Source organism: Anas acuta, chromosome 8, assembly GCF_963932015.1.
Source record: "Anas acuta chromosome 8, bAnaAcu1.1, whole genome shotgun sequence".
Taxonomy (NCBI): Eukaryota; Metazoa; Chordata; class Aves; order Anseriformes; family Anatidae; genus Anas; species Anas acuta.
Genome location: NC_088986.1, coordinates 6,731,976 through 6,757,914, shown reverse-complemented (window position 1 = coordinate 6,757,914; position 25,939 = coordinate 6,731,976). Strand labels below are relative to the sequence as shown.

The 25,939-nt window shown below is 41.3% G+C and overlaps 1 protein-coding gene across 2 annotated transcripts in view; it reads left to right on the top strand.

The window, feature by feature from the left end:
* Nucleotides 1-2,722: 2,722 nt before the first annotated feature.
* Nucleotides 2,723-25,939, top strand: part of OSBPL9 (oxysterol binding protein like 9) — a 60,296-nt gene continuing 37,079 nt past the window's right edge. For both annotated transcript variants that reach the window (XM_068689678.1, XM_068689677.1), the window contains exons 1-3: nucleotides 2,723-2,928; nucleotides 12,772-12,822; nucleotides 16,677-16,755. In XM_068689678.1, coding sequence (XP_068545779.1) covers nucleotides 2,818-2,928; nucleotides 12,772-12,822; nucleotides 16,677-16,755 — 241 coding nt within the window. In that variant the 5' untranslated portion in view covers nucleotides 2,723-2,817. The remainder of the gene's footprint in view (nucleotides 2,929-12,771; nucleotides 12,823-16,676; nucleotides 16,756-25,939) is intronic.

Genomic DNA, 25,939 nt, shown 5'->3' with positions numbered 1-25,939 from the left:
CTGGTATTTATCCTAAATCAGCAGTGTCTTCCTCTTGGCTAGAAACCATACACAATTAAACTGCAACGACCAGAAAACAAAAACAAACAAACAAGAAAACAAACAAAAAAAAATAACAGATGCAATTCACTGGACAAGCTTTGACACAGGTAAAGAAAATAGACCAAATGAAAAAAGTAGGGTGGAAGTTGAGAAGTCCCAGAAAACACAGTAAGGATTGGGCATATCTGAGGTTTCCCACTACATTCTTGCTGGGACAGTCTGAATACTTTGAAGGGCACTTAATGGGCATTGTAGAGCCTTGTGGCTAGGACACCCCAGCAAAATTACTTACTTCAGGCCTTGGTGTGGCAAGAGAATGAGGCTGGACAAGATTTGCAGCTGGTGGAGCAGTGATGGAGCAGAACAAGGGCAGCACCAGGTAACAGCTGCTGCTTTCTGCTTGGCTCTGTTGATCTCTGTAATATGTAATCCTCTCAGATGACAGTAAGCACCCTACTTAATGTTAAAGACAGTGACATACTGCTCTAATTCAAGTTTTGCAAAGTATGGAGAACATCACAATAAAACTGTCTATAATTACAAAAAATATCAGCTTTTTGTAACTGTTCCAAATTGAATACAGACTGAACATTTTAGGGCAAACTAAATTCTTCTGTTAAGGAAGTAACTTACTTCTATTTCAAGTATTTTTTATTCAAAATTATTGGTAATTACCATGTAATATACTGAGCATATAGAGGCAAGTTGTCTCACAGTTGTGGCTGATTTCATTTTGTTAATTGCTTACAATTAAGGAATGCTTACACTGATCTCTCAAAACTGTTTGAATGTACACCTAGAGTCTTGATCGGAAGGAGCAAACCAAGTCTAGTCCCTTCAACAACACCATTACGTTCAATATGTAGGATAATTGGATATACACAGACATCATCCTGGCATGTCAAGAAAGTTCAGAATACTATTTGATATTGTAACCTGAGTGCTAATGACAGACTATAATTTCATATGTATTTATTTACTTTATTATTATTAAAAATAACGATCCTCCTATCTCTGCCAAATCACCTAAAGAGAATATCCATGCTATCTTTTAAAAGAAATCTCGAGATGAATTCCCTTTAACACCTGCTAACACAACTTCTCCATCTACCGCAGGGCTTTTGTTAGTCAAGCTGAGCTAGCTAAAGTATATGTGCTTTTTTTTTCAAGCAAAGGCAAGTCTTTGGCACACTTCCCCTCAAAAAAAGTCAAAGAGAACAAAGAACAAGTAAGATTTCCAGTGCATGCTGAAGTTTAGCAGTTTCAGCCTCTGGCAAACCAAGGTGAATAGAAAGCTCTTCTGTTGAGAATTTCTCATTGAGAGCGTTCTGCTTACAGACAGCCCTTTCACAGTTAAGCCAAGAGTTTTTTGCGCAAGCTCTTTGCATAGTTTCAAAGCTTGTGGTACGATGCAGTGAAAGTTGTGATCTGAGATAATAAAGCTCCAGTCCAACTGAAGCTTTACATGGTAGTACTAGTAATGTTCTGGCACCATCTGATGTTTTTTGTTTTGCTTGCCTGGGTATAATCTCTAGGCAGCCGTGCTTTGTTTAGTCAGTGAAACTAAAGAAGAAAACAGACCTCTGAGGTCATATGGAGCTTGAAAAAGGACCGTTATCAAAATGAACAAACTGGGCTTCAAGACTGAATTGTACATTAGCTAGATTAAACCGGCACCACTATGCATAAACACACCACCAGCTGACTCCAAGGGGCATTACAAAGTCAATGCTATAAACGCCACTTGGAAACAAACTACTAGGTAATGTGATGCGAATGGGAGGATGAATTCGAAATACTGGAGTATTTCTTATTTTCTACAATCAAACATAGATACTCTGCCTTGGACTGATGCTTTTTCACAAGGGGGGAAGCTGTGGTGATTTTTCTATTAAAACTGTCTGAATTCAGTACACAGGTCCAGTATTGTATGACACTATATCCACTTCAGCCCTACCATAAAGGGCTCTTCATATTAAAATCATTAAAAGAGAGGGAAAAAAAAAAAAAAGGTTTTATATTTGCTTGTAAGAACCACGAAAGAAGTTCATACAACAAACACCACTTCTGCTGCTACGCTGTCTGTCCTCAGGGAGGAACACGAGTGTCTCTAATGCGCCTTGGCAGTTTTTGTGCTGAAGTACAAGTGGAATTACGCATTTATGTTCGAGCAGACCCGTGCCAAAGAACATGCCTTGCATTTAGCCAGAGATTTACGATTGTCCATAGCTCCTGGGGAATTCATTCCACATTCTTGGATCGGCCCGCAGGAAAGCTGTGTCCCATTTAAATGAGCCTTGCCCATAAAAGGTTACTTCAGTGCCAAACGAGACTGAGATTTTCACCTCAAGCCCTGGATGTTTTTAACACGCCCTGGACACGGAGCCCCTTCAGGGGACGCCCTGAACCTTGGCGTTGACTGGAGAGCCCTGAGGGGCAGAGGGGCTCAGAGACAACCACACCACCACAGGCAGCAGCACCATTTATTCTATCTGACAGAAAAACGCCCAACTCAGCGACCGAAACGCGACGTCGCTCCCTTCCCTCCCTCCCCACAGCCCTGAGGAGACCCCGGCCCCCCCCCTCAGGGGGCCGCCTCCTCACAGCGCCCCGCCTGCCCGGCAGCCGTTAGCCCCGCCCCCTGGGGAGGGGCAGCGAGCCCTTGCCCCCGCCCCCTCGCTGCGTGCCCCGCCCCTCCCCTGCCGGCCGCCGCCGTGCCTGTGCCCTGTGCTCCCCTCACCGCACGGGCGGGGCGCGCGCGGCTCGGTGCCTAAGATGGCGTCTATCATGGAGGGCCCGCTGAGCAAATGGACCAACGTGATGAAGGGCTGGCAGTACCGCTGGTTCGTGCTGGACTACAACGCCGGGCTCCTCTCCTACTACACGGTGAGGGGCGGCGGCGGGCAGGGCGGCTCGGGCAGCCCAGCCCAGCCCGGGGAGCCCGTTGGAGGAGCGGGGGGGGGGGGGGGGAGGTGAGGGCGGGGAGGGGATATGGGGGCGGGGCGAGCGGCCGGCTCGGCCAATGGGGAAGGAGGAGGCGGCAGGAGCAGCCAATGGCGGGGCCGTGCGGGGTGATTGATGGCTGGGGGCGAGGGGTACCGGGGCGGGGGCGGGACGGGGGGGGCCGGTGGCGGCTCCTCCGCGCCCCGGAGCGGCCTCGCCCCGCTGCCCTGCGGGGTCCGAGCCTCGCCGAGGTGTCCCGGCCGCCTCAGTGCCCTCTCCCGGTCCTGCCCTCGCTCCGGTGCAGCCCTCGCCCCGGTCCTGCCCCCGCCCCGGGCTCGTTACCTCAGCCGCGGGTCGCCCCCCGCCGTTCCCCCCCCAATGTCCCCACAGGGGCTCCCGGCCGCGAAGTTTTGAAGCGAGGCGCTGCGAGGCTTCTCCCTGCTGGCCGCTGGCTGCTGGCCGGCGGCTGGAGTCAAAATTCCTACAAGTATTTTAACAGCGCAGCTTGTTTTTTCTTGTTGTTTTTGTTTTTTTGTTTTCTGAGGATGTGCCCCAAAACGAGGCGGCTGGCAGGGCCCTGCGTGCATTGCTAAGTTTAGGCAGCGTGGAGCGAGAGCTGGCGCTCGGTCTGTGTATCGGGTTATCGGTCCGCGTAACACACGTGCACGCTCAGCCTGTCAGGAGCTGGAGGAGGTTTATGGCAAACAACAGCTCGGGGTGCCTGTCCTGCCCTTCCCTGTTTGTGAAGGCACAGGTACACGAGCACGGCATGGGAAACCTCTGCTCCCTAAATCTGAGCTTCCAGCGCTGCTCAAAAGGAGCTTAGGTCTCTGTCTCTGGGAGTTTGTACCCCTCAGCATAAGCCAGCTATAAACTGTACAGCAGCTTTGATTCACATCGATTAAAAATCCTTTCTGGATCTGGAATATGACAGAGAAATAAAAGTGCCTTTATAGTTGCTCTTTAATGGCTGTTCAGATGCCAGCTGTTTGATCGAGCCGAATTAGTGAGGGTAGTCTAAGTAAGGGTCCAAGGTGCAAAGTCATTTTATGCTCAGCTGCAGGAATAGAAACACTCGCTGATGACTCCTGAAGGGGCATGTCATGACTCTGGATACTGCGTTCACTTTCAGTCTGGTCTTTGCCAGTTTAATAAGTACCAGTTCTTAAATTTCCTTATTTCCTATGGTTAGGTATCCCTACATATGCATTACCCCTTTATTCTATATAACTTACTATGTTTTTTATTATTCCAATGACTTTTAGTTCACAGATTAAAGATTTATTTTTTTTTTTAACCACCTGCCCTAAAAGTTCAGCTTGGGATCAGGAAATCAAACCATGGTCTCTGCTTTGTGCCTTTACCGCCAAGAAAGCCCTTCAGTTAAGATTTACTTCAGAAAGCTTTCTTTATCAACCTTTTCTGCACATCTGTGAAGTACTTGTTACACCATTCTCTAGATACCTGAATTCATTCCTGTACCTGAGGGTGTGTGTCCTGTGTCGTGTTGAACTCAAGGTAGTGAAAGACTCGCTGCCAGAAGAAGGGGTCCTGCTGCAGGCAGGCTGCTTCTGCTAATGGGGCTGCGTGGTCTGCAGGGTAGGGCTGGAGGGGGAACTCGCATCAGGTCCCAGGTTGACCACATGCCTCACCAGTATTGATATGAGCACTGGGAAGGTACTGGGGTACTCTATCTACACCTTCAGTTTTAGAGTAACAACTCAGGAATGTTAGTTTTTAAGACTGTGGTAAGTAAGCAACATCAATCTGGAATGGTAGCAGGTTTGGGAGCCTTATGTGTGTGGGGAAATGACCTGATTTCCTCTATGATTCTGTGTATGTACACATGTATTTGGAAATGAAGGCTTTATAGGGTACATAAGATCGATTACTCTGTTCCTTCTGAGCCAGTTTCAGTCGGAAGCAATATTGTTGTCTTAGTCTGTTTGTGTACATGCAGCTGAATGGTTTTGAGCCTGAAACTGGCCCTTCCCGATGAGCGCAATGCATGGGTGGGGCGCGCCGAGATTGTTTCTACCTGGCTCATAAACATGCAACCTGGAAACAGCTTTGCTGATAGGAGAGATTATGGTTAACTGATCGGCTTTTACCTTCTCATCACCTCTTGCAGACTCCTTAGCCCACTGCAATCCAAAAAGTTGCGCATGCAGGAACTTTCTCCAGTAGGTCCAAGAGCCACTTAACCTTTGGCAGCAGAGTTGGGGAAGGCTGCAAGGTAACAACTTCTGAGGCAGCTGAACTCTTCCTTAGAGAGAGACCCAGAAAAGTACATGTAGATCTGCTCAGAGATGTGTCCCTGCACAGTTGTATTTTAATCTTCTTTCATAGTAGCATAAAATAGACTGCAGAAAAGTACCCTTGATGCGCCATGATCATTCAGAGTTAGTGCACAACCGTATTGCAGCTAAGTTAGTATGTCTTTCTTTTAGTAGAATGAGTAAATGTTAACCTAAATGTGTTTTGAATACATCCATCAGAAACAAATTAATTCAATTGCAGTTACATTTTTTTTACAATGCCGAATTGTTTGCTTTTTTTCATTTTCTTCTTCTGTAGTTTGTGTTTGTACATTCCTCTTCTAAAAGAGAAAAATCACTCAAATTTACTTATATCACTCATAAACAAATGCAATTGTATTCCAGAGAATATGACCTGGACTTGTCATCCAAATATTGATTGTTTTTGCATGGTTTTGTTCAAATAAATGATTGTCTAGTATCAGTAAGTGGTTGGTGTTTTGTTTGTTTTCATTTGTTTGTTTTTGGTTCAGTTTGGTTTTATTTTCAAAAGAGCAAGATATGAAATAAATGACTATCCCATTTTGGATCGGTTTGACAAAGGACTTTTTATTCCCTCAATATTCTTTGATTTGTGAATCCACCGATATTTCCTTTTGGAGGTATAGCAGATGCAAGAAGTCTCCTGATGCACTGCACTTTTTTCAGGCTGTAGCTGGAGGCACGGATGATATTTAAAAGAAAAGCCTCCAAATAGATCATTTCTGCCTTGTCACAAGAGTTGTAAAGTTGTTCCCTAAGCTGGATTCCAGCTGAAAAATAACTTTCTGCTGATTTGTTTTTTCAGTTGAATCCATTCTGTAGTTTGTTTTCTGCCTGTCAGTATAAAAACGTGTGTTGGCATTGTGCTGGCAGATAGCATGAAGACAAAGAAATGGCTGGGGAGGGAGAGGGAGGTGAACGCGATTTGCTTTTTGTTTGTGTTTTCTGGCAGCAGTGCTGCCTTAAATACACATCAGCTATAGCCTTGATTACCCTTGGGAATCCCATAGAAATAATCCAGAGAACCCCTCAGGGTTGAAAAATCTGATTAAAATTATTGTTTTAACTGTATTCTTTAAATAAATATTTTACTTGTATAACAAACAGCTGAACTGGCATAGTTGTGCAAGCAATGCTAAGACCAGGGTCAGTAGATAGGAAGGTCAGTTCCTTAAAATATTTTAAATCTTTGTAGATATCTGATGCATGACAGTATTGAAAGGAGAACTGTTGAAGCTGTTGCAGACTTTAACACTGCCTGGTGTAGTGAATGAGGGTTGAAAGAGAAAAAAGATGTATGTGACAACTCCAGAGTCTGTGTTCTTGAAACAAAATTGGGTAGCCTCCAATCATTTTATGGTTCTTGTACCAATAAATTCCTGAAGGATAGATTAATGGCTTTGGTACGCTGTTGTTGTTTCTGTTAATTGTTTCATTAAAATACTTCTGAAAACATACACCAACTGGTTAGTCACTTTCAGGAGCAAAATCTGTGCAAAACCCGTTGTAGGAGGAAGCGGTTGTGGTGTTGTAAGAATATTTCCCCCCCTCGTGCTTTTGAAAGATTTCTGCTAGTTGGCAACTTGAATGCTGGAGGTGCTGCCTTGAAGAAGTGCTCGTGGAGTGTACGATCCACATACTGAGGAGAGGGGCTCAGATTTTGTTCTGGTTTCATTTCAGTGGTAAACTGGGAACAAACCTCGTTAACTTGATTTCAAATGATGCCTCTGAAGCTGGAGTTATGGCTCAGTGCCCCTCTGTTAGTGCCTTTCAGTTGAATACATTTTCTGGCTTTTTGCAAATACAGTTTCTCAACCAACAGCTGTGTGCAAAAATCTGAAGAAAACAGGAAAAAAAAGCTCTGCTTTTGTACCAACATTGCTTTTGGCCTCTGCTTTCCGTTCTGAGCTGATGTGACACTTCTTTCTGCAAGAGCTTGATCTGTCCCATGCACTGCAACCAGCTCAGTGAGTCGAATAAAACCAGACAAAACTGTCTGCAAACTACGTATGGTAAGGAAGGTAATTCTGAATTCACATGTTAAAAATAATAAGGTGGCTGTTACTCAACACTAGATTGAATTTTGTACCTAGTTTCAACTGTTTGTTTCAAAGGTTTCCATGCAGTTAATAAATTATTACAGGTTTATAATTTAATTAATAACAATCTGCTTGTACCAATGAAGGTACATACCCTTATGACAGTAACATGTAAAATTCCCAGAAAAAAAAAAAAAAAAAAAAGATATACTTTCAGTAAGCATTAGAAGAGCCAAAACCAATTTATCCTTCTTTTCCTGTGTCCCTAAGCATCTCCCTGTAGGGTAGGGGTGTGGGAGAAGGAGAAGCAGGTGTTTCTCCATCTGCTGGCCATAGGTGCAGGATTCTGCCAGCCAGCATGGTATCCCTTCCTATCTTCCTGCAGTAGAATTTTTTATTAAAGTTGGGAAATAAATCCAACAAATTGCAAGTGCTACATCAATCTGTTAGCTTAATTATGTATGGAACTTAAGACCTGTTACAGCTTCTAGTATCTTTAGAAACGTGATCTTTCCAAAATCTGATTTTTTAATTTTTTTTCCTTAAAATTTGATAGTTCGGGTTTAATGCTTGACACTAGTGCTAGGCTTTCCTCCTGGGGAATAAATTTACTCAAATACTAGAGCAGTACTTATTTCCTGGAACCAAACAGGTGATTTTTATGTGATGCTGCCTGACTTGCTTTCAGTAATGCTGAATTAATACTGCTCTCTGCAATATTTACGCAATACATCTGGTTTTAGGTCTCCCAGTACTTGCTCACCACTGTGCATTGCACATCTGTGGCATTTCTCATCTGGTAGAAACATGCTGTGCCTGCTCAGATTTGTTTGGAAACATTTGATGGGTTCATTTTGCACTTATTACCCTGACCTGCGTGTCGGCTGTCCCCCCGAAGCCAGCCATGCTGCCTGCCCTACTGATCTGACGGGTGTAGTCTGGGCTTGTGGAGGATCTAGATGAAGAGGGTATGGTATGGGGAGTCAACAGAGAGCAGGTCAGCTCCTAAGTATGGATCCAAAGGTTTTGCTTGTGCAGAGCTAAAATACTAAACCAGTTCAGTACTAAATCTGTTCACTTACCTGCAAAATCTCATCTATTGGAGGTTTTGTTATTTTCTTTGTTACTATGGTGTGCAAAATAAAGCCACTAGCAGTTTGGACTATACATATATATATATATATATTTTTTTTTTTTTTCCACAGGTTACAGTTTAATGTAAGGTTCCTAAGGATTTAAAAGCTTCCTTGGTGCAGGTTGAGAGCGGGGCAGTTAAACTCACTGAGCCTAATGAGCACTTTTATTCTGGGAGGAAACTTTTCCAGCAGATACAAGGCAACTTTTCCTCTAGTGTTTGTTGTTATCTTTAGATGCCTGCCTACGCTTTCCTTTCAAAAAGCAAGTCGAACTTTGTGTGTAATTTCTTGGAAATTAATTGTTGCAGCCTTTGTTTCAGTGCAAGTTTTCATGTGCACTACCAGACAAGAAATGCGTTGGTTTAATGCAACTGAGACTCTAAACACCTAAGAAGTACGATGCTTCTTGGAAGTGTTTGCTTCTACTTGCTGTTTGGTGGTAGCTGAGGTTTTGGTTCCTGCTGTATGACTGCATCCACAGAAGTCAAAGCTTTAGGTACACCAGCTGCCTGTGTTTAGTTTTAATTTCAGAGCAAATTTAATTTAATTCAAGAGGAATTGAGATCTCAAGCAATTTCGGGGTGCTGCCGTTGTCCCCTGTCGTTCATGCCTGACCCACAATGGTTGGAGGGGTCAAAGAAGCTGCAGCTCTTCTGGGCTGGGTGTTACTGCTGTCCCCGTGCTCAAGGAGGCCCTCCTGAGAGCGGGGAGCTACAGGAACAGCATGTTAAGTTTTTAATTCATCGGGTTTTATTTTGGCTTGAAAAACAAGGGTTGCCTTTGCATTTGGTGAAAACAATAGCTATTATGGAAAGTTGTCCTGCAGATGTAGTTAAACTGCAAAAATCAGCGTTTATAAATAGAGCTTGTTCCATGTTCCCCCTCCCTAAAGGGAATTAAATGACACAAATGGTATTGCTCATCAGTGTGCTTACGTTAGAGATCCCCTTGGCAGCACCATGTGAGTGAAGAAGGTACCTCTGCGGGTCCTGTGCACCTTGGCACCGCAGAACTGGGGCCCGAGAGGTGTTGGGGGCAGGCAGCAGCTGGGTTTTGTGCTGAAATGTCAGACTTCCCAGACAGCTCAGAAACTCAAAGGAAATAAATCCAAAAAAGAAGGGGAGAAGTTGGGGTTTTCATTTGGTTTTGGGTTTGTTTGTTTTTAAAATAAACCTGGGAGTTATTTTAATTTCTCTAAGAAGTTGTAGGTTACCCGAAATGCCATACATTAGATCAGTTCTGTACTTTATCAAACTTCTTTGTGTGGACGTAAAAAAGAAACCAATAAAGGCCAGATTATTTGGCAGATATGTACATTCCCCCTGCAGTAATACTGTATATCTTCGTTCATTTTTATGAATTTTTATTTGAGCCTCAGGTGAGATTTATCTCTTTTTGCTCCCTGCTTGTAACCTATTCAAGTCTGTTATCATCAAAATCAGTACAGTGTGTATGGGAATTGTATTGAAAATGTCATTTTCCCTAGTTTTAAAACTGATCACTGAAAAAAGATAGCTGCGTGTTGAGACTTCATATGTAAAAAGAAAGGAAAATGTGACTTTTTGGTAGCTATTCCCACAAGTCTTTCAGCTGTCAGAGATTTTGTTCCCTGATGTGGAACCATTCCTCAAAACACTTATGGGATTATTGTAATCCCCCTTAATTATTCAAGAATATTTGACATAGTATGTCTTATACTTGATCAATGCCTGATCTTTTCCCCTTCAGCCAAAGAGTAAAAGCAGAAAATATTAAGGGCAAGCTGTCCAAATTTTACATTTTATAAAATCTTACTGGTGGGTGGGGGCAAATCTAGAATGTCAAATGAGCCATGTTTGGAAAGATTTGCTCAGTTCTGCTGTGAGGATACAGCTCGATTTGTGAGGGCAGCTGCGTGCTTTCGTTCGGATCCTAGAATGGCAGGTACTCGTGCTGCTTAGGTAGAAGGAATTAGATTTGCCATTTCATTGTAATTGTGTTAACCAATTAAAGCTCTGTCTGAAGATGAGGAAATTTTAAGTATACAGGACCACACGCTGAACCCGTGATTTATCCTGTAAATCTTTTTTTCAGACTAAGAACATTAAGCATTATCAAGTTGAAACTCAATTTCTACTCCATTAAAATGTGATGTACAAGTAAAAAAGGCTATTATAGGATCTTTTGTGGTCGAGTTGATGCTCAGCCTGCACAGTGCAGGTTGGGGTTGTTGGGGTCCTGCCCTCCCTTGCTGTAGGACTGGCTCCCATCTCCCCTTGGCTGGCTCAGGGATCCGGGCAGGACAAGCCCAGAGGCTTGGTGCCCACCCTGTGCTCTGCAGACTCTTTTTTTCTCTTTCCTTTTCCTCTGGAGTTGCAGCTGCAGCCCAGCTACTGTTTTTTTTTTTTTTTTTTTTTTTTTTCCTGCTGAGATCATGCCAGTATTTCTGAGGGAAACCACCAGAGGGAGCAGTAAGCTCTCAGTAGCCCTCTCCCATTTTAGGAGCTCACTCACGGCAATGAATAGTGAAAATCTACGAGTAGGTATAGGTGTACTCTAGTGAGGTGTGTCCCAGGTATATACAAGTTCTGACAGAAAATTATTGGAGTAGCTTTGTTTGTAGATACTCCTCTGGTCTTGTACTTCAAAAAACAAACAAAACAAAACAAGAATTTGAAAAAAATCTTCCCTATGTAGAAGTTTTCATGCAGGCAATCTACAAAGAAGTCATACATCCGTAGAATACATTATGGAGGCCCTGCTAGTCCTTACACCCACTGCGTTTTGATCAGCTAACCCGTGTCAATATGAGAACAGGGAGAGTGATACTGGTGGTTTCTAACACTCAGAAGATTCTTTGGTAAATTAGAGACCGAATTGAGGGAGAGACCAGCAAAAATTCACTTCATTAGAAGCAAAATTTCACTTCATTTGAAGCTCGGAGTGCTGTGCTTGTAAATTACCTCTAGTGAACAGGCCTTGCCGTGAGTGCCTCAGGCTTTCTGTGGGAGAAGCAGCTATCATCGATAGCTCTGTTGGAGCTCTGTCTCTCAGATGTGCGGCAGATGAGGAATAACTTAGTGCTGTTAAGGCTGATAGTTCTGCCCCCTGTCTTTTCCCACTGTTATCAATAAGATTTCACTGTCTAGTGGCTCCAGTGAAAATAGGGCTGGTCATAATCACAGTGATACATTGTGCACATGGAGGTATTAGGATCCTGGTGAAGAGAAGAGCGTGTTCCAGATGTGACAGGAAGAGCACCAGTTCGTGCCACCACAGCATTACCTATGTTTCCATGACCTGAATGTAGTTTGTATCTGGGTGGTGACAGAGAAGGGGTTGTATTAGGCAAGACTAAAGACATTGTAGCTAAGGTTACGATGGCATAAAAGTTATCATTAAAAAATAATAACAAGGGGGAGGTAATTGAAAACCAGAAGATGTTTTGCATCTATCTGAAAACAAAATATTTAGGATTCCTCCAGATGTTTTCTTTCCTTTTTATTTATCTCAATAGGTTTGTGTGTGTACTACTTGGGCTTGCCAGTAGTGCCCAATAACATGGCATTGGCAGACACGTGCTGACAAAATCTACCCTAGGCAGTGCTGGGAATAGCTGAAAGATTAAGATCACAGTTTTGAGCTAGCAGTGGGTGGGATGTTTACAATTAGTTAGTGGGTGTTTCAAACAGAGCTACTAAAGAAGAGATTCAGTAATTTAGCTGCAAGGTGAGCTAGGCTATAGGTTTAGGCCCTGGTTCTGGACAGAGGAATCCTTGTTTCTGGTCTGCAGTGTTATCACTTCAATGGCTATAGACATGGATTTTCTAACTCCTGGAATAAAAGCAGGAAATAAGACTTAGAAACTTGTCTGGATGTGACATTTATGTATGTATGAAGGGGAATGACTATAGGGAACTTTCTGACAGAAACATGTTATATGGGCGCTCTCCCGAGAGCAGGAGAGGCAGGAGGTAGATGTAAATCAGCACTCTGCCAATTTTTAGTATTCCTTAATCAGTGTCTTTCTTCATATCTGCTGACTTTCTGTAAAGGTGCAGACTGCATCTTCCAATTATTTCTTCAACATATCTCTGAAAATTTGTTGAAGCATGGTACCGTATTCTTATTTTTTGGAAGTATTACTTTGTCATACCATGGTGTTGTCCTCTCTTTTGTGTCAGAACAAACCTAGTTTGTAACAGAGATCATTCAATCAGTCAATAAAGCATTATACCAACATGGTTTATTCTTAATTGCCTTGAATAACTTCCTCCTTGCACTTCTTAACATATTTGTTAATCCAGTGATGTGTTTTTTTTGCTTTTTCAGTCAAAAGACAAGATGATGAGAGGGTCACGCCGAGGATGTGTTAGACTCAGGGTAAGTTTTGTTTTCTTTCGTACTTAGTGACTTACTGTGGATATTATGGCCTACTGGAGAGAACTGCAAGGAGACTTTTGAGGTTTAGGCTCTATTCTTGACTCTGCGAAATACTGAAATAGTGAAAGTACTTAAAGATGGAAAACATTAGAGGTCAAATGACATTGTGGGCTGATTGCATTCTGTTATTTTATATATTGTATAAAAGTGTTATGCATTTTATACGTTGTCTTAAAAAGCATCGTAGGACAGAGTAAGATGGGTTGGCAGTAAAATGCTGCAGAAAAGTTGCTGTTTGCAGTTCTCATATATAGATGTGTTCTGTACCTACAGAAGTTGTTGTAAAACTGCATTCCTTCTGTCCTGGTTTGCTTTTATTCTGCTTGTGAGCCCTCTGTTCTGCCAGTTTGGACACTAGGCCTGCAGTTTGCCTGTGCTTCGTTCAGGGTGCTGTGTAGTAACGTCACACAGCACATGGTCTTTACAGAAGCAAAACAAAAGAGGAGTGGAAAGGGAAGGAAGAAATGTCAGCTGAGGGGGGTTACATAATGGGGAAACAGAGGCAGGAAGACACAGCACAGGAAAACTGGGTGTTACCCCTCCTGGCTTGGGACGTTCAGCTGTGAATGCTGCTCTTGTGGCTTGAAGTGACAGTACTGGAGAGAGCCAGGAATGCTGTGGTGGCTTTGCACATGCTCAGTTTCTACTTTGTGATTGTGCACTTACCAAAAAATATTCTTGCACAAGTTCTTTTGCTGTGTTTTTTCCTGTTTCTCACAGAGTCTGTGGCTCCAGTATGCAGTGGTCTTATGAGATGCTGATGTAAATAGGGGGAATGAGTCAGGAGGGTAATGGGCATAAATGAGAGCATTTTGAGTCTTGAAGTAAGAAATGTAGAGAAGGGGATCTGTCACACAATCTGATTGTCACAATCTGATGAGTGTTGCAGCAAAACTCTGTCTCTTTTTTTTCCAGTTTTTCCTTTATTCAGTTGTTACCACTTTCTGGGGGCCTAATAAAGGGGTCTCCTTTTGAGCTTCATACAGAGAATCCCCATTCATCTGGATTCCAGATGACTTTACTGCACTTTTGCCTTTTTAGGGTACTGGTAACATAATACGTAACTTCTTAAAGGGTAATATAAACTCAAACCACTGTCTACAACATTACATTCCCAAAGATTGGTGGGTGCTGTTTTGCATTGTGTAGTAAAATGTAGTCTGAAAAAGAATGCCTGCTTTAATTGTGTTGTGAGCATGTAAATGTGGAGGTTGGCCTCAGCCTGTCAGTTTAGGAAATATTAAAAGTGAACAGTCTGTTCAACATTGCATTATCCATTTTTATATGCATTTAAGATAAAACAATACCTTTCTCTTTCCCCATCTGCCACTCTCCCACAGCAGATTACTCTTAGGAGTTTTGCTGAGGTTTGCTGACTCTATCTGAATGTGTGTGGGGGGTTTATTTTGTGAGGGAGGAAGGGGTCGTTGTCTTTTTGCTTTTGTAAAGCAGCTCTTCTGGCAGATGACAATGATACCAATAGCTGAACAGATGGGCTTTTGCAGTCTGAAATTTTATCAAAGAGGTTTTCTGTTGAGAGCAATTGTTGATTTGTAACTCTAGGTGTGAACATAAACAAGCATGTAGTTTAAGCAATTTGCCTAAAATACCTCCCTTTTTCTTGAATGGATTTTTATAAGCTTGTTCCTTGCCTTTTTGTGTTTTATACTCATGTTTCATAGGTCATGGAGTTTCATCTTCAAATTACGTTTTTTGTTTACTGTCATGGTGTATTTAGGAAGGTGTGCTGGTAGAGGAATCTGTCATCTGTGCTATGCTTAGGTCCTGCCTAAGCTTTCTGTAATAAACACTTCAAGTTTCATGTGCTATTTTTTTTTCACTTGTCAATATGTATTGTCTATATGACAAAAGAAGCATCTTCTCTGCTTATGCTCACTTAGCCTTCGTGCTGTGATCTGAGCTCATGCACTTTGTGGAGCATTGTGCTGAGGCATCAGAGAGCAGTGTGTGCTTCTTGCTTCTCAGTTTCCTTCCACCACCTGGGATGGAGGCAGGACTCAGCTATCCCAGTCTGGCCTTCTTAGCCTTGCATTAGTTTTACCTACATTAACTGGGAAAGAATATCATGTTCTTGGTGTATGACTTACATTTTTTTGACACAGCAGGTGTGGAGGAACCAGACCGTGATTTGGTAAGATCTGAAGTGATCTTTTGACTTTCTGCATAGCAAAGTTGAGTGAATGCCAGACATGTTTTGTCTGAGGTCTACTGAGGAAACGAAAAAGCATTCTGACAAGATGAATTTGGCCAGAAATATCATGAAACTGGCACACTGTGTGATTACCAGAACATAACGAGTGGTCTTCTGGTTGTTGTAATGTCCTGGTACTACAAGTATTCAGAATGACCATGGACAGGTGTACTTTTTGGGTGCCTCTTGTATAGCAATCACAGAGCTGTCCATGAAAAACCTGTAAAAGCCTGAAAATATTATTTTGGAGAAGTTGTGTGGTACACGCAGGGCATCGGAGGGGAAGAAGCAGTTTGGAGCTGTCCCTTCCTGCCGTATATCCTACAGCGTGTGCTTGGTGCTGCTCCCATAGAGGACCTGCTCCTCCTGTGGCCTTGAGGTGCCTGTGACAGGCCCAGCTGCACACGGTCCAGAAACTTCTGATGGGGCTGGGAAGGATGTGTGTGATCGATTCACATCTCCCTGCCCCTGGGTCTGTACGGAACAGATTCCTCTGTTTGGGCAGGCCTGGTACTTACCTATACCTGTGTGGCAGCTGCTGGGCCCCGCTTGGCTAAATGGGGCCAGCGCTTGCTGGGGCCAGCTTGCAGGCTCATCGCTGGCTGTTTACTTGCATCTAAGAGCAGGATTTACCCTTCAAGCCCATGTGCCTTCCAGTGATGTCTTTCTGTTTTGTGGGAGAGGGGAAAGATGAAACAGAGCCTGATGCTGTGTCTCCTGGGAAAGGAGAAGAGAAACTGAGTAAATCCTCTGGAGATTTTTGAAGTATTTTGGGTTAGATGTCATAATTTTACTGAGAGGCGGTAGAGGCCTGGAAAGGGTTTTTTTCAGTGTTTTCCTCCCCTGGGTGCAACTGTGCTGTTTGTTATGTACTGGGGTTAAGGGGCAGGAATGGCAGAAGATGTGGATAGATTGGTAAATAGCTGAGCACAGATGGCCTTTAACTCTATGTAATCTTTGCATTTCCTTCTAAAAATTCATCACCAATTGGAAGACAAAGCTAGCCGCCTTTGATGCATCCTGTTAGCTTACTGTTGATATTTACTTAGGGGCTGGAAATGAGATCAGGCAGTGTGCTAGTGACATGACATGGTAGGCTGAATTCATTTTGCTGGAATGATTGTTTTTATACAGAGGCAGATAAAATTAGGTCAAGAGTTTCTTTTTGTCGCATATCAGTGTACTGGTATTTTTAGACACAGAAAGTACTTATAAATTATTGCTCCCCACTTTTCTTTAAAATATAATTTGAAATGTAGTAGAGAATAGTAGAACGCTGTTTACTATAATGATGCTGTAGCATAAAGCCATCTCCGTTACAAAGGTAAAAGATTCATTTTCCCATCCAGAAAATCATAAAGTTTTCCAAATAATAATAATTATTTTTTTCTGCAACTAAAAATGTGTTCTATTAAAGAACTGACTTACATCCCATGATTAAACAGAGGATCTTCCTGCTTTTTACAGTATTCAGTGTGCTTCTAATTTGTCAATGCTTTTTAAATTCCGGTGGTGTAGTGATAGAGTGTGTGCTGCTGATGTCACTGCTTGCCTTATCAGGATTTTGTTCTTTGTTTCACAGGGAGCTGTGATTGGTATAGACGATGAGGACGACAGCACCTTCACAATAACTGTTGATCAGAAAACCTTCCATTTTCAGGGTGAGCTGAAAGAAGAGATTGTGTGTTGTTTTTGTTTTTTTTTTCTTATAATAGATTCCACTTGTATTTGATGGATGATTTTAAATGTTTGGCAACAGAACAGCATGAATGAGCACACTGAGAACATTCTGGATCCAGGGGTGCTGCAGGTTAGGCAGGGATTTGCATCTGCAGTGGATACATATGTGCTAGAAAGAGACTGTAGTCCTGGCAGGATTTGGAGATTTAAAATGTAAAGAATAAATGACTCAAGGGGAAAAAGTAATTGGCTTCTGATTATGGGTTTCGCTTACAAAACGTTTCTGATCTTCGTTATCAAGATACAATTATGCATTTCTGTATGAAGAGAATCAAGACTGGTCTGAAGGTTGCAATTTGTATCCAAATAGAACTTAATGCTCAATTATGAGGAGACTAGAGGCAACATTTGGCTTAAAGGTGGAGCTTTGCTTCAAGATTTACCAGCTTGCATTCATTTCATCTACATTTCTGTGTCTTGTCTGCCAGTCACCATTTCTCTGGTATTATCGTTTTATTCACATTTACTAACACCAATGCCATCTGCCACTGCTATGTTTCGTCATTGCATGCTATGGTTCACCGGTAGAAAGGGTAAGGTACTATTATTGTTGTTATATACTCCTTAAATTGTTTTATCTGCAGCAGTAGGATAAAATACTGTGATAATATTGTATAGAGAATTTCTCTTTTCCTAATGTTAAAATCCTAGGGAAGTTGGGTTAAAATAATTTTTAAGTAACATTTGTTAGTCTTTTTGCTTTTCCTCTAAAATGTAGTGGCTAAATAATTGAATAGAGCTGGAATCTGCAAATATCCAAGAGGCGCATTTGCATGTAAGCAGTCTTATTAATTTTTATCAACTGGAATAATACTGTAGCCTATTTTGTAATGTACATATTTTTTAAATCAGTGATTTGGAAATGGGAGTTATTGTTAATGCTGGTGTGTTTGTGTGAATGTTTCTAATGATAAATACTAATTGTACACCATGTTGTCACTAGCATCTGTATTCCTTGTGCTACAGTTCTGCCTAAATGCTGCTGCTGTACTCTGCCTATTCACTGCATTAAGCCTTGTAAACATACCTTCATAATGCTGAGCTGACAGTAATACTTAAATCTACTGTTCCAAAGGGTAACAGATAAAATGCAAGCTAATTGCTAATGCAGTAATGGAATGCAGTACTCTGGCAGTCTTTCAGTACAATGAAGCTAAATACTGCTGAATATTTGAGAACTTGAAACAGGTAAATCTAGAAATCTGTAGTTACTAGAGTATACCTTTTGTAATATATCTCTTACTTGCAGTGATCTCTTATGTGCTGTGTTCTCTTTTTGTTAGCCAGATGCCTTAAAAGAAGACTGATAGTATTTGGTATACGTAATGTTCTGCTCTAAATTATATTGCTAATTTTTGAACTCCAATTTTGTCACATAACCTCTTATGCTTTATAGTCTCAATTTGTGTGCATTTTGTATCAGGTCAGGATTCATGTATGCTCCTTTAATATAGAACTTAGATCTTGTACAGCATTTTATGTATTATGCTTTTCCTGTTAGTATGTTATGAAGATGACATTCATGACACCCAGCAAATTATAATGATGCAAGCACAGTATATATAGCTGTAAAGAGAAAATGTAAAACGATAGCTATAATATTAGTGCTGGGATATTTCAGTATGAAACAGTTTTAGGGAACTATATTTGTTGTTCTTAAGGTCACTGTAAATGTGTGCTGTATGCCTCATGCAGTGTTTGTTCATTGCATTAAGTTCACTCAGTACTATACAGGCTTTAATTTTATGTGAACTATAGGTGACTATCAGTTATAAATAGGGAATGGATATATATGTGGATATATATGTAAATACTACTGTATGTAATCTGAGACTGCATAGTATATACAGAAGAGAGTATGTACAGTATTCTTAACAATTTCTAACATTTTTCTGTACACTATTTAGATACAACTTTTTTCTGTGAGATAGTCATAGCTATAAATATATTCACCCTCTTAACAGGAGACTTTTACAAGAGGAGTGCTTTAGAAACAGCAACTTTAAAAAACAAACAAACAAAAAAAAAAACACAGTATCTTCCTTCTCATCACTGTCTTTCATTTTCAAAGACAGACAGGGGTCCAGACAACCTGGAGCCTGGTTGGGAAAATGACAGAACTTTAAAAGTACCAAGATCTGCTGACCTGTCTGTGAGTTAGGGTCCCATCTGCAGTGGAACAATTTCTCTTTCAGGCTCCGGAAAAATGTTTTTGCATACTCAGACTTTTAAGTATGGATTGGCAAAGACTTGAATCTTCTTTGACCTTAGTGAAATTTTGCTGACAAACGACGATGGAATTTGAAGGAAATGTAGGAAAAGCTTCATACTGGGTTAATTGTTTCTTACGATCAGTTGCTCAAGCTTGCGCATCTCTCTAACACTCCAGAGATTTAAATAGTCAGATGAAGGGCAAATAAGTCATTTAAAGATGCCTGAATAATTTGTCACAGGGATGTTATTTCCATACATGTGTAAGTGAATTTCTGAAGCACTAAACCTCCAGCATCTCCCACTAAGATTTGCCTCTCACTGAATCTTGGGAAATTCAGTGTTTCCAGTGCATAGTTTATATTTTGTTGCTGCTTGTGACAACCTCCCTCTATTCTGTTTGCAGCTATGCTTCCTAGTGGTGTGTCTATACTGAGCATTAGTAAAAGTTGAGAAGTTTTTATGAGAAAGAAAATACAGGCATTGAATGATGCCTTGCACATGTATCATATGGTATCTGTACACTTAACATCTGAGCATATAGAAAGGAAGTGAACTGAATAAATATGAGCAATAAAACTTGCGGCATAGTTTGATTTTACCGTCAGCTTAATTTGGGCTCTGCCAGGCAGCCCAGCAGATTTGTTTCCTTTATTTTGTCGTTAGTGCAATATTGATACCTGCTCACTCTGGAGGGGGGCAGTGAGGGGCAGGATATCCACAGAAATATTAAAATATATTTAAAAATAATGTATTTAACCTCCTGGTTGTGTAGTCATACTGCATATCCAGTGTCATGTCTTTATTCTAAGACTTCCGAATGAAGGAGATCTCAAAGCATTCCCTCATGGGTTTGTTCAGATTAGATGTGAAAATCCATTCAGGTTACTGAAGACATTTGGGAAGATGTCTAATGCACCTTCCTGTCAGGAAGCTCCTTCTTGGTAATGTATTTTTCTCTGCTGTAATGCAGGTCCCTGTTCTAAAAGTTCCATAACCTTCAAACACTGTTTTTTTTCTGATTTGTTTTTCTTTTTAATATATTCGTATTGTCACAGTTATAAGCTCTTCCCATCTAGAAAGCAAGTTCTTCTATCCTTCATATCATTTAGCTGCTCTTCCTGCTCACTAGGATGCTCATGACTTGAATTCAAGGGTGGGAACATGATGTTCAGGACAATTTGGCAAGGGAGTTGTTGATATTTGAATTGCTGTCTAACCTGAAACAATAATGGCTTTTGTTTGTAGGGAAGTACTTCACTATGCATACATTGCTTGCAGAAAGAATTCAGATTTTTAAACTCCTACCTGAAAACTCAGCTCTTTTTTTTTCACAGCACAGTTCCTTGGAAGGCAAGACAGTCTTGTCTCCACTGCTTTGTGTAATAAGGGATTGAAGGATTGGAGGTGGTCCAGTGCATTGATCTGAGATGATTTAGCTTTAGCTTTTGTCTTTCTTCTCCTATTCCTGCTGCAAAAGTATCTGAGAGAGGAAGCACGAATGTTGCAGTGCAGTTTATTTTCTTATTACGGGAGTGCTGTCAGCTGGCAAAGGTGGATTTCTCCTTCTTCCCCATCCTGCCCCACTTTCTAGCTTATTTTGCGAGTGCCTACCATCCCAGCTGAGAAATATGCACAGCAAGAAGTTGCCTTAGTGCTATAAAAGCAGGGATTTTTTGTTACCTTGGGATACAGCTTTTATTAAGGATTATAGGGCCCACAAAGGCCTTAATTGCTGTGCAGTATCAGAATTTGAGATTGTGTTTGTATTAAGTAACAAAACTACATGTAATCCCTTAGATCTGTGTTTTACTACTACTTGGGGAAGTGGTCAGTATTTGAAACTTTACTCTTGCCCACCAAATAAATGACAGAAACACAATTACCCCTGTGGTATGATGAGGCACATAAATCTATCAGATCACCCAATTTAAATAACAATTCATGAATTGCAGCCTTTTCCCCTAAAAGTCTCGAAAGCTCTTAAATTTTATACACTATGGAAAAATGCGCGATAAGAGGTTTTGGTATAAAATCTTGGTTTGTGCTGGTTACCTCAAAGATTTTTGTAACTACTATGACTGTATCATTTGTCCCAACCTAACATTTTTCAGGGATTTTGGGGCTCTGGTGATGCTCAAATAGTGAATTCCTCTTTATGCTATGCTCAACAATGCTAATATATTGGAGAGGAAGATGAGCAACTATGAAAGAGCAAAACTTCCAGCCTTGTCTCTTCATACATTTACAGCAGAGCTGTGTTATCAGTGCTCCTCCCTTCTCATAATAACCCAATATATCTTCTGACAGGGTCTGTGCTGCACAAAGTGCTGGAGCTGAAATGGTCCTCTCCTCTTTGGCAAAACTGCAGAAATTCCTCTGAGAACTAAAACCACATGTATCTTCCGCAGTATGATTTTTTTATGTCATCCTCTCTATTCAGTCTACCTGCTTTTTCCTGCTAAATTCTTGTACTGCCATTTTGAGTAGTCAGAATTTGTGATGAGAGTGCAGGGAGTGACGCGTGGTTGTGCTTTCACTGTTCCTTGAAGTTCCTTCTTGCACCTGCAGCATCGTCTATTACAATGGTCTACTGTTGAAACTGTTTTCTGGCAACCTGCAGCAACATAATGCAAAAAAAAAAAAAAAAAAAAAAGGTGGAAGAACCCTGATAGCTGTCATTTTTCATGTATCCATACCCACTTCATTTTCACTGATGGCATGAACTAGATTGGGGGCAGGCAGTTTTTAAGAAACGTGAAGGATTCAAGTGGCAGGTGTTTTGTGCCTAAGAGGCAATGGAGAAGCTGATGACCAGGTAGCAGTGAAATAGCAGTTGAGTTGATTTCTCAAGATCACAGATGAATGTTAGTACCGCACTGTACACAGGACGCCATCTGGTGCTTTTTCTTTGGACAAGGTGAGGCGTCTTTCTTGTGACTGCCCTGGAGTCTTCAGTAGGTGGAGGGAGAAGAGCCGAGACAAACACCTGCAGACCAAAGCCAGGGTTGATTTGTATGTGTGGGTGAGAATGGCATCAGGAGGAAGATGAGTAGAAGGGGGAAGAACAGCTGTGACAACCCCAAAATGATACAGAAGGCCTAAGGTACTGAGACTGTGTTCAGCCTACCTACAGGTGTGGGAACTGCATGGTAGAAGGGAGTGTGCAAGCAATGAGATGATGGTGTTTTGGTAGGTTTGTATGGAACCCTGCTTCGTCTCACGTTTTTCCATGGTTTAAATGACCTTCAGTAGCTTTAAAAACCTGATTGTTTTGCCACAGAATAACCCTTTGGCTTTGTCTATGAAGTGTGACTTTTCCACCTTATTGGGCGCTACAGATTAAAATCTCTTCATTGAGATTGGCGGCAAAAATCCTGTGGCTCAGTACAGTCAGAGTCCCACCTGTGTCATCTGGCAAACTACACGTTCATGTGTAAAGATACCACATTACTTCTGAACTAGGGTGAGAAAATACAGGAATTTTGCATAAAAATCAGTGGAAGTTTGTCTGAATAAAGACTGCATAATTGACTATTGACTCTGTGGGTGTAATAGACTTTTTTTTTTACTGAGTTCTGCCTGTAAGTAGGTCACAGAGAATGAAAATAAACCACACATTTCACTTTGAGACACTATGGTGTATTTATAAGTAATCTAGTGATTTTTTTTAACTAATTCTCAAGACTTTTCTTTCATCCTGATGCCCATGTAGACAAACACAGGGGAAGAAAAAAAAAAGCAAGCACCAGCATGCGAATTGTGAGGTGGTGTTTTGTATATTCCGTGTTCCAAGCACTGCTGTGCATGACCTAGAAATGCTAGCGGTAAATGCTGTATTGTGGAGAGTTGTCAAACTTGTTTATATCTAATCTGTAGATGCTATCAAGCTTAGGCTGGAAAAAATAATGCTTTATGCTGTACTTTAACATTTGGTGTGCATTATATAAATGCATAGAAGCTCTTCACAACAAAGAAAAGAGTGTAGGAACTCTGAAGTACAGAATTATTCTGTATTTGGGAAATTAATAGAGGCTGAGAGCATTTCCTGTAGTGCCATTTCATCTGCCTCCTTATCTTCATAAAATAGAACCTTTTAAAATCCCTGTCATACCTGACTGGGCAGTTCGGGAAATTCAGAAGTGAGAGCCTATTTGGGGGCTCGTAAGGCATCCTTTTTCTGAGTGATAGAAATCCCTCAGTAGAAACCATACTTCTTGTCTTTAGTACATTCTCTATTTTATAATTTTCTCCTTAAAATAGTTGATTTTCTTTCTTGGTACATCATCCATGAAAGAGTATATGTGTATATATACATTAAATATAAAATGATGTTAAAATATATCTTAGGAGTAAGCTCAACTAGACATCAAATATCCTTGTATTTAATCTGGCTGCAATGCAGTTGCATACTGGTTAAGTGTGCTTTTCTTACTGGCCATAAAAAGGACTGGGATTGCTTTAAGTACCCAGTGGTTGTCTCTGCCATGCCTGAGATGTCACAGGAAATTATTCCGGTAGCTTTCAGAGGATGTGCTGTGGATGCAACGCATATGGGAACAAATTGTAATCTCCTCCATAAATACTAGTTCTTCTAGGAAAATGTAGCAGTAGCTTAACTGGCATAATCATGGTAAATTTGCAGTGTTTCAGCAATCAGTGATTCCTCCCTCTTCCATCCAGCAGTGAATATATGGCTCTGTGTGGATTTCTGTGCAAATGTTCACTGGCAAGTCAGGAAAAACTGAGGTGGTGATTCTGGCATTTGAAATAGAGAAAAGCACAGGGACTGTTTTTGTTCTCTAAACTGCAGACACACTTGTATTTCTGTGGACAGTTGGCACCCCGGTGCAATTTAAATTTTGGGTGGCAAGGTAATTATGGCATTAACCCACCGGACTAAGAGCAGAGTGAATATTCATGTAGTGGGCTCCTATATTTAATTGCTTTTTCTCATTAGTGTAAAAGCATTTGAAACACCTATAAGCAGCTGAAGTAACACCTCTGCGGTTTTTAAATGCCAGATAATTTTCGCACAGATGTCTGTGGTTCTTGTTTGGCTTTTGTAATTGTTAGCCTAGCAAGAATCAGCTTTGGAAAAACTTCCTGGGGGTTGTCCCTTGCTCCCTAACCACCTCCTTGTTGGAGTTGTTTGTTAGGAAGGAGCAGACGTTGTTCTTCTTCTTCTAAAAAAGCACAGGTATTAGTGAAATTCTGTGGTTCTGGTGGTAATTGCCTTATGCCAAACATACTGGCAGAAAGAAATTCTGGAATAGCTTTCCCATAAGAAGTCCAGAGGATGAGGGGGTGGTACTGCCTTCAAAATGGAGCCTGAGCAAATCCTGGAGAAGGTTGGACTGATTTGGGGGCCCTTGGGACCGATCACAAACTAATGAGCAAGGTGCTCTTGTTCCCTGCCTGCTGAAGAAAGCCTCCAGCACTTGCTTGCTGCAGAGTGAATACGAGGCAGTGTGCACCACGGACTTTTTTAGCTGGAAAGATAACTGGAGTGTTTTCTTTGCCCAAAGTTAACCAGAGCTGCATTGGCTATGTAGCTTTCCCTACAGATAGGTGGATAATGATCTCTGACCATTGTGCGCAGATTTTTCCCATAAATTGTTTCTGAGTATGTTGGCTAATCTCTTTTTTGAATGTTCCCATTGATTTTTTTTTTTTTTCATCAGTGATCTTTTGGCAGCCGTTCAGTTCTAAATTGCTTTTACCATTAGGGAGCTTTTACTTGCACCTAATCTCCCAGCAGCCATTTTGATGAGATTTAATATAACTTCTCTTGCAGCTTGCTTTACTAAAAACTGCATCCTACTGTTTTTCTCCGTGGTTTTCTTAAAAGAGTGTGTGGAGGAGAGCCAGAAGGACCTGCTGGTGGTGATAGATGGTCTGAAAGTTAAAACTGTTCTGAACAGAGGATGCTTAAAAGGTTACAATGCTGCATTTATGCGCTGTAAGCAGTCTTCTCATGGCAGCATTACTGGATTTATAGTGGTCAAGGCTTTGTCTTAGTAGCAAGGTTGATGAAATTCATGTTTTTTTAACTACAGATTGACCATACTATGCCATAGATTTGCCATTTCTATTATAGAGAAAAAATATAGCTTATTTTTTTTTCCTTATGCTGAACCCTGGCAAAGACAGGTTTTATTAAAAAGGGCTGTTAAATGAAAAGAGGATCCTAAAGTTTAGCTTATTTATGAGCATGGGAAAGTCACTTTTGTTTTTGAACTGTACTGATTAGTTGGTTTCTAGGTCGTCCCTGTTGCTGTAACCTTTTGCTTCTGTTGGTGCATCACTATATATACAGGGCTTAATGTGATAACCTTTATTAATGGGCCTCTGTACATTGAGATTAGTATTTAACTAACACAGCGACCTCCTTTTGCTGGCAGTCTGGAAGGTCATAGGAAGTCTGCTGCAACACAAAGATTAATTCACTGCTCTGCAGCTTAATTGTTCCTTTTTATGTTTAAGTAATCACAGGCAGAAAAGCTTGAACACAGGATTTTTGCATCGCGTGAGTTACGTACTAGCCTGGCCCAATGACTTGCACCACAGCTCCCTAATAGGATGTTCTTTGGGACTGGAAGATGATTAGTAAAGAACTCAGTAAACAAGGAAACAAACCCAAGCAACCTTATACAAACTGAACTATGTTAACCACTGCCACTTTGAGCACCCATTTGAAAAGTTAGGAACACTGTAACTACATATATTCACAGCCCGATGGTGACTGGTGTAAGAAGCATAAACTTGATTAATGTGACTAGGCAAAGGGGTCAGCTCTTGCTAAGCAGAACTAAAGCTAATAAGGATTCAAAATCAATGCCAGAGGAAAATGTACCTGATTCTGAAATTAAAGTGCGAGCTATTCTATGTAAA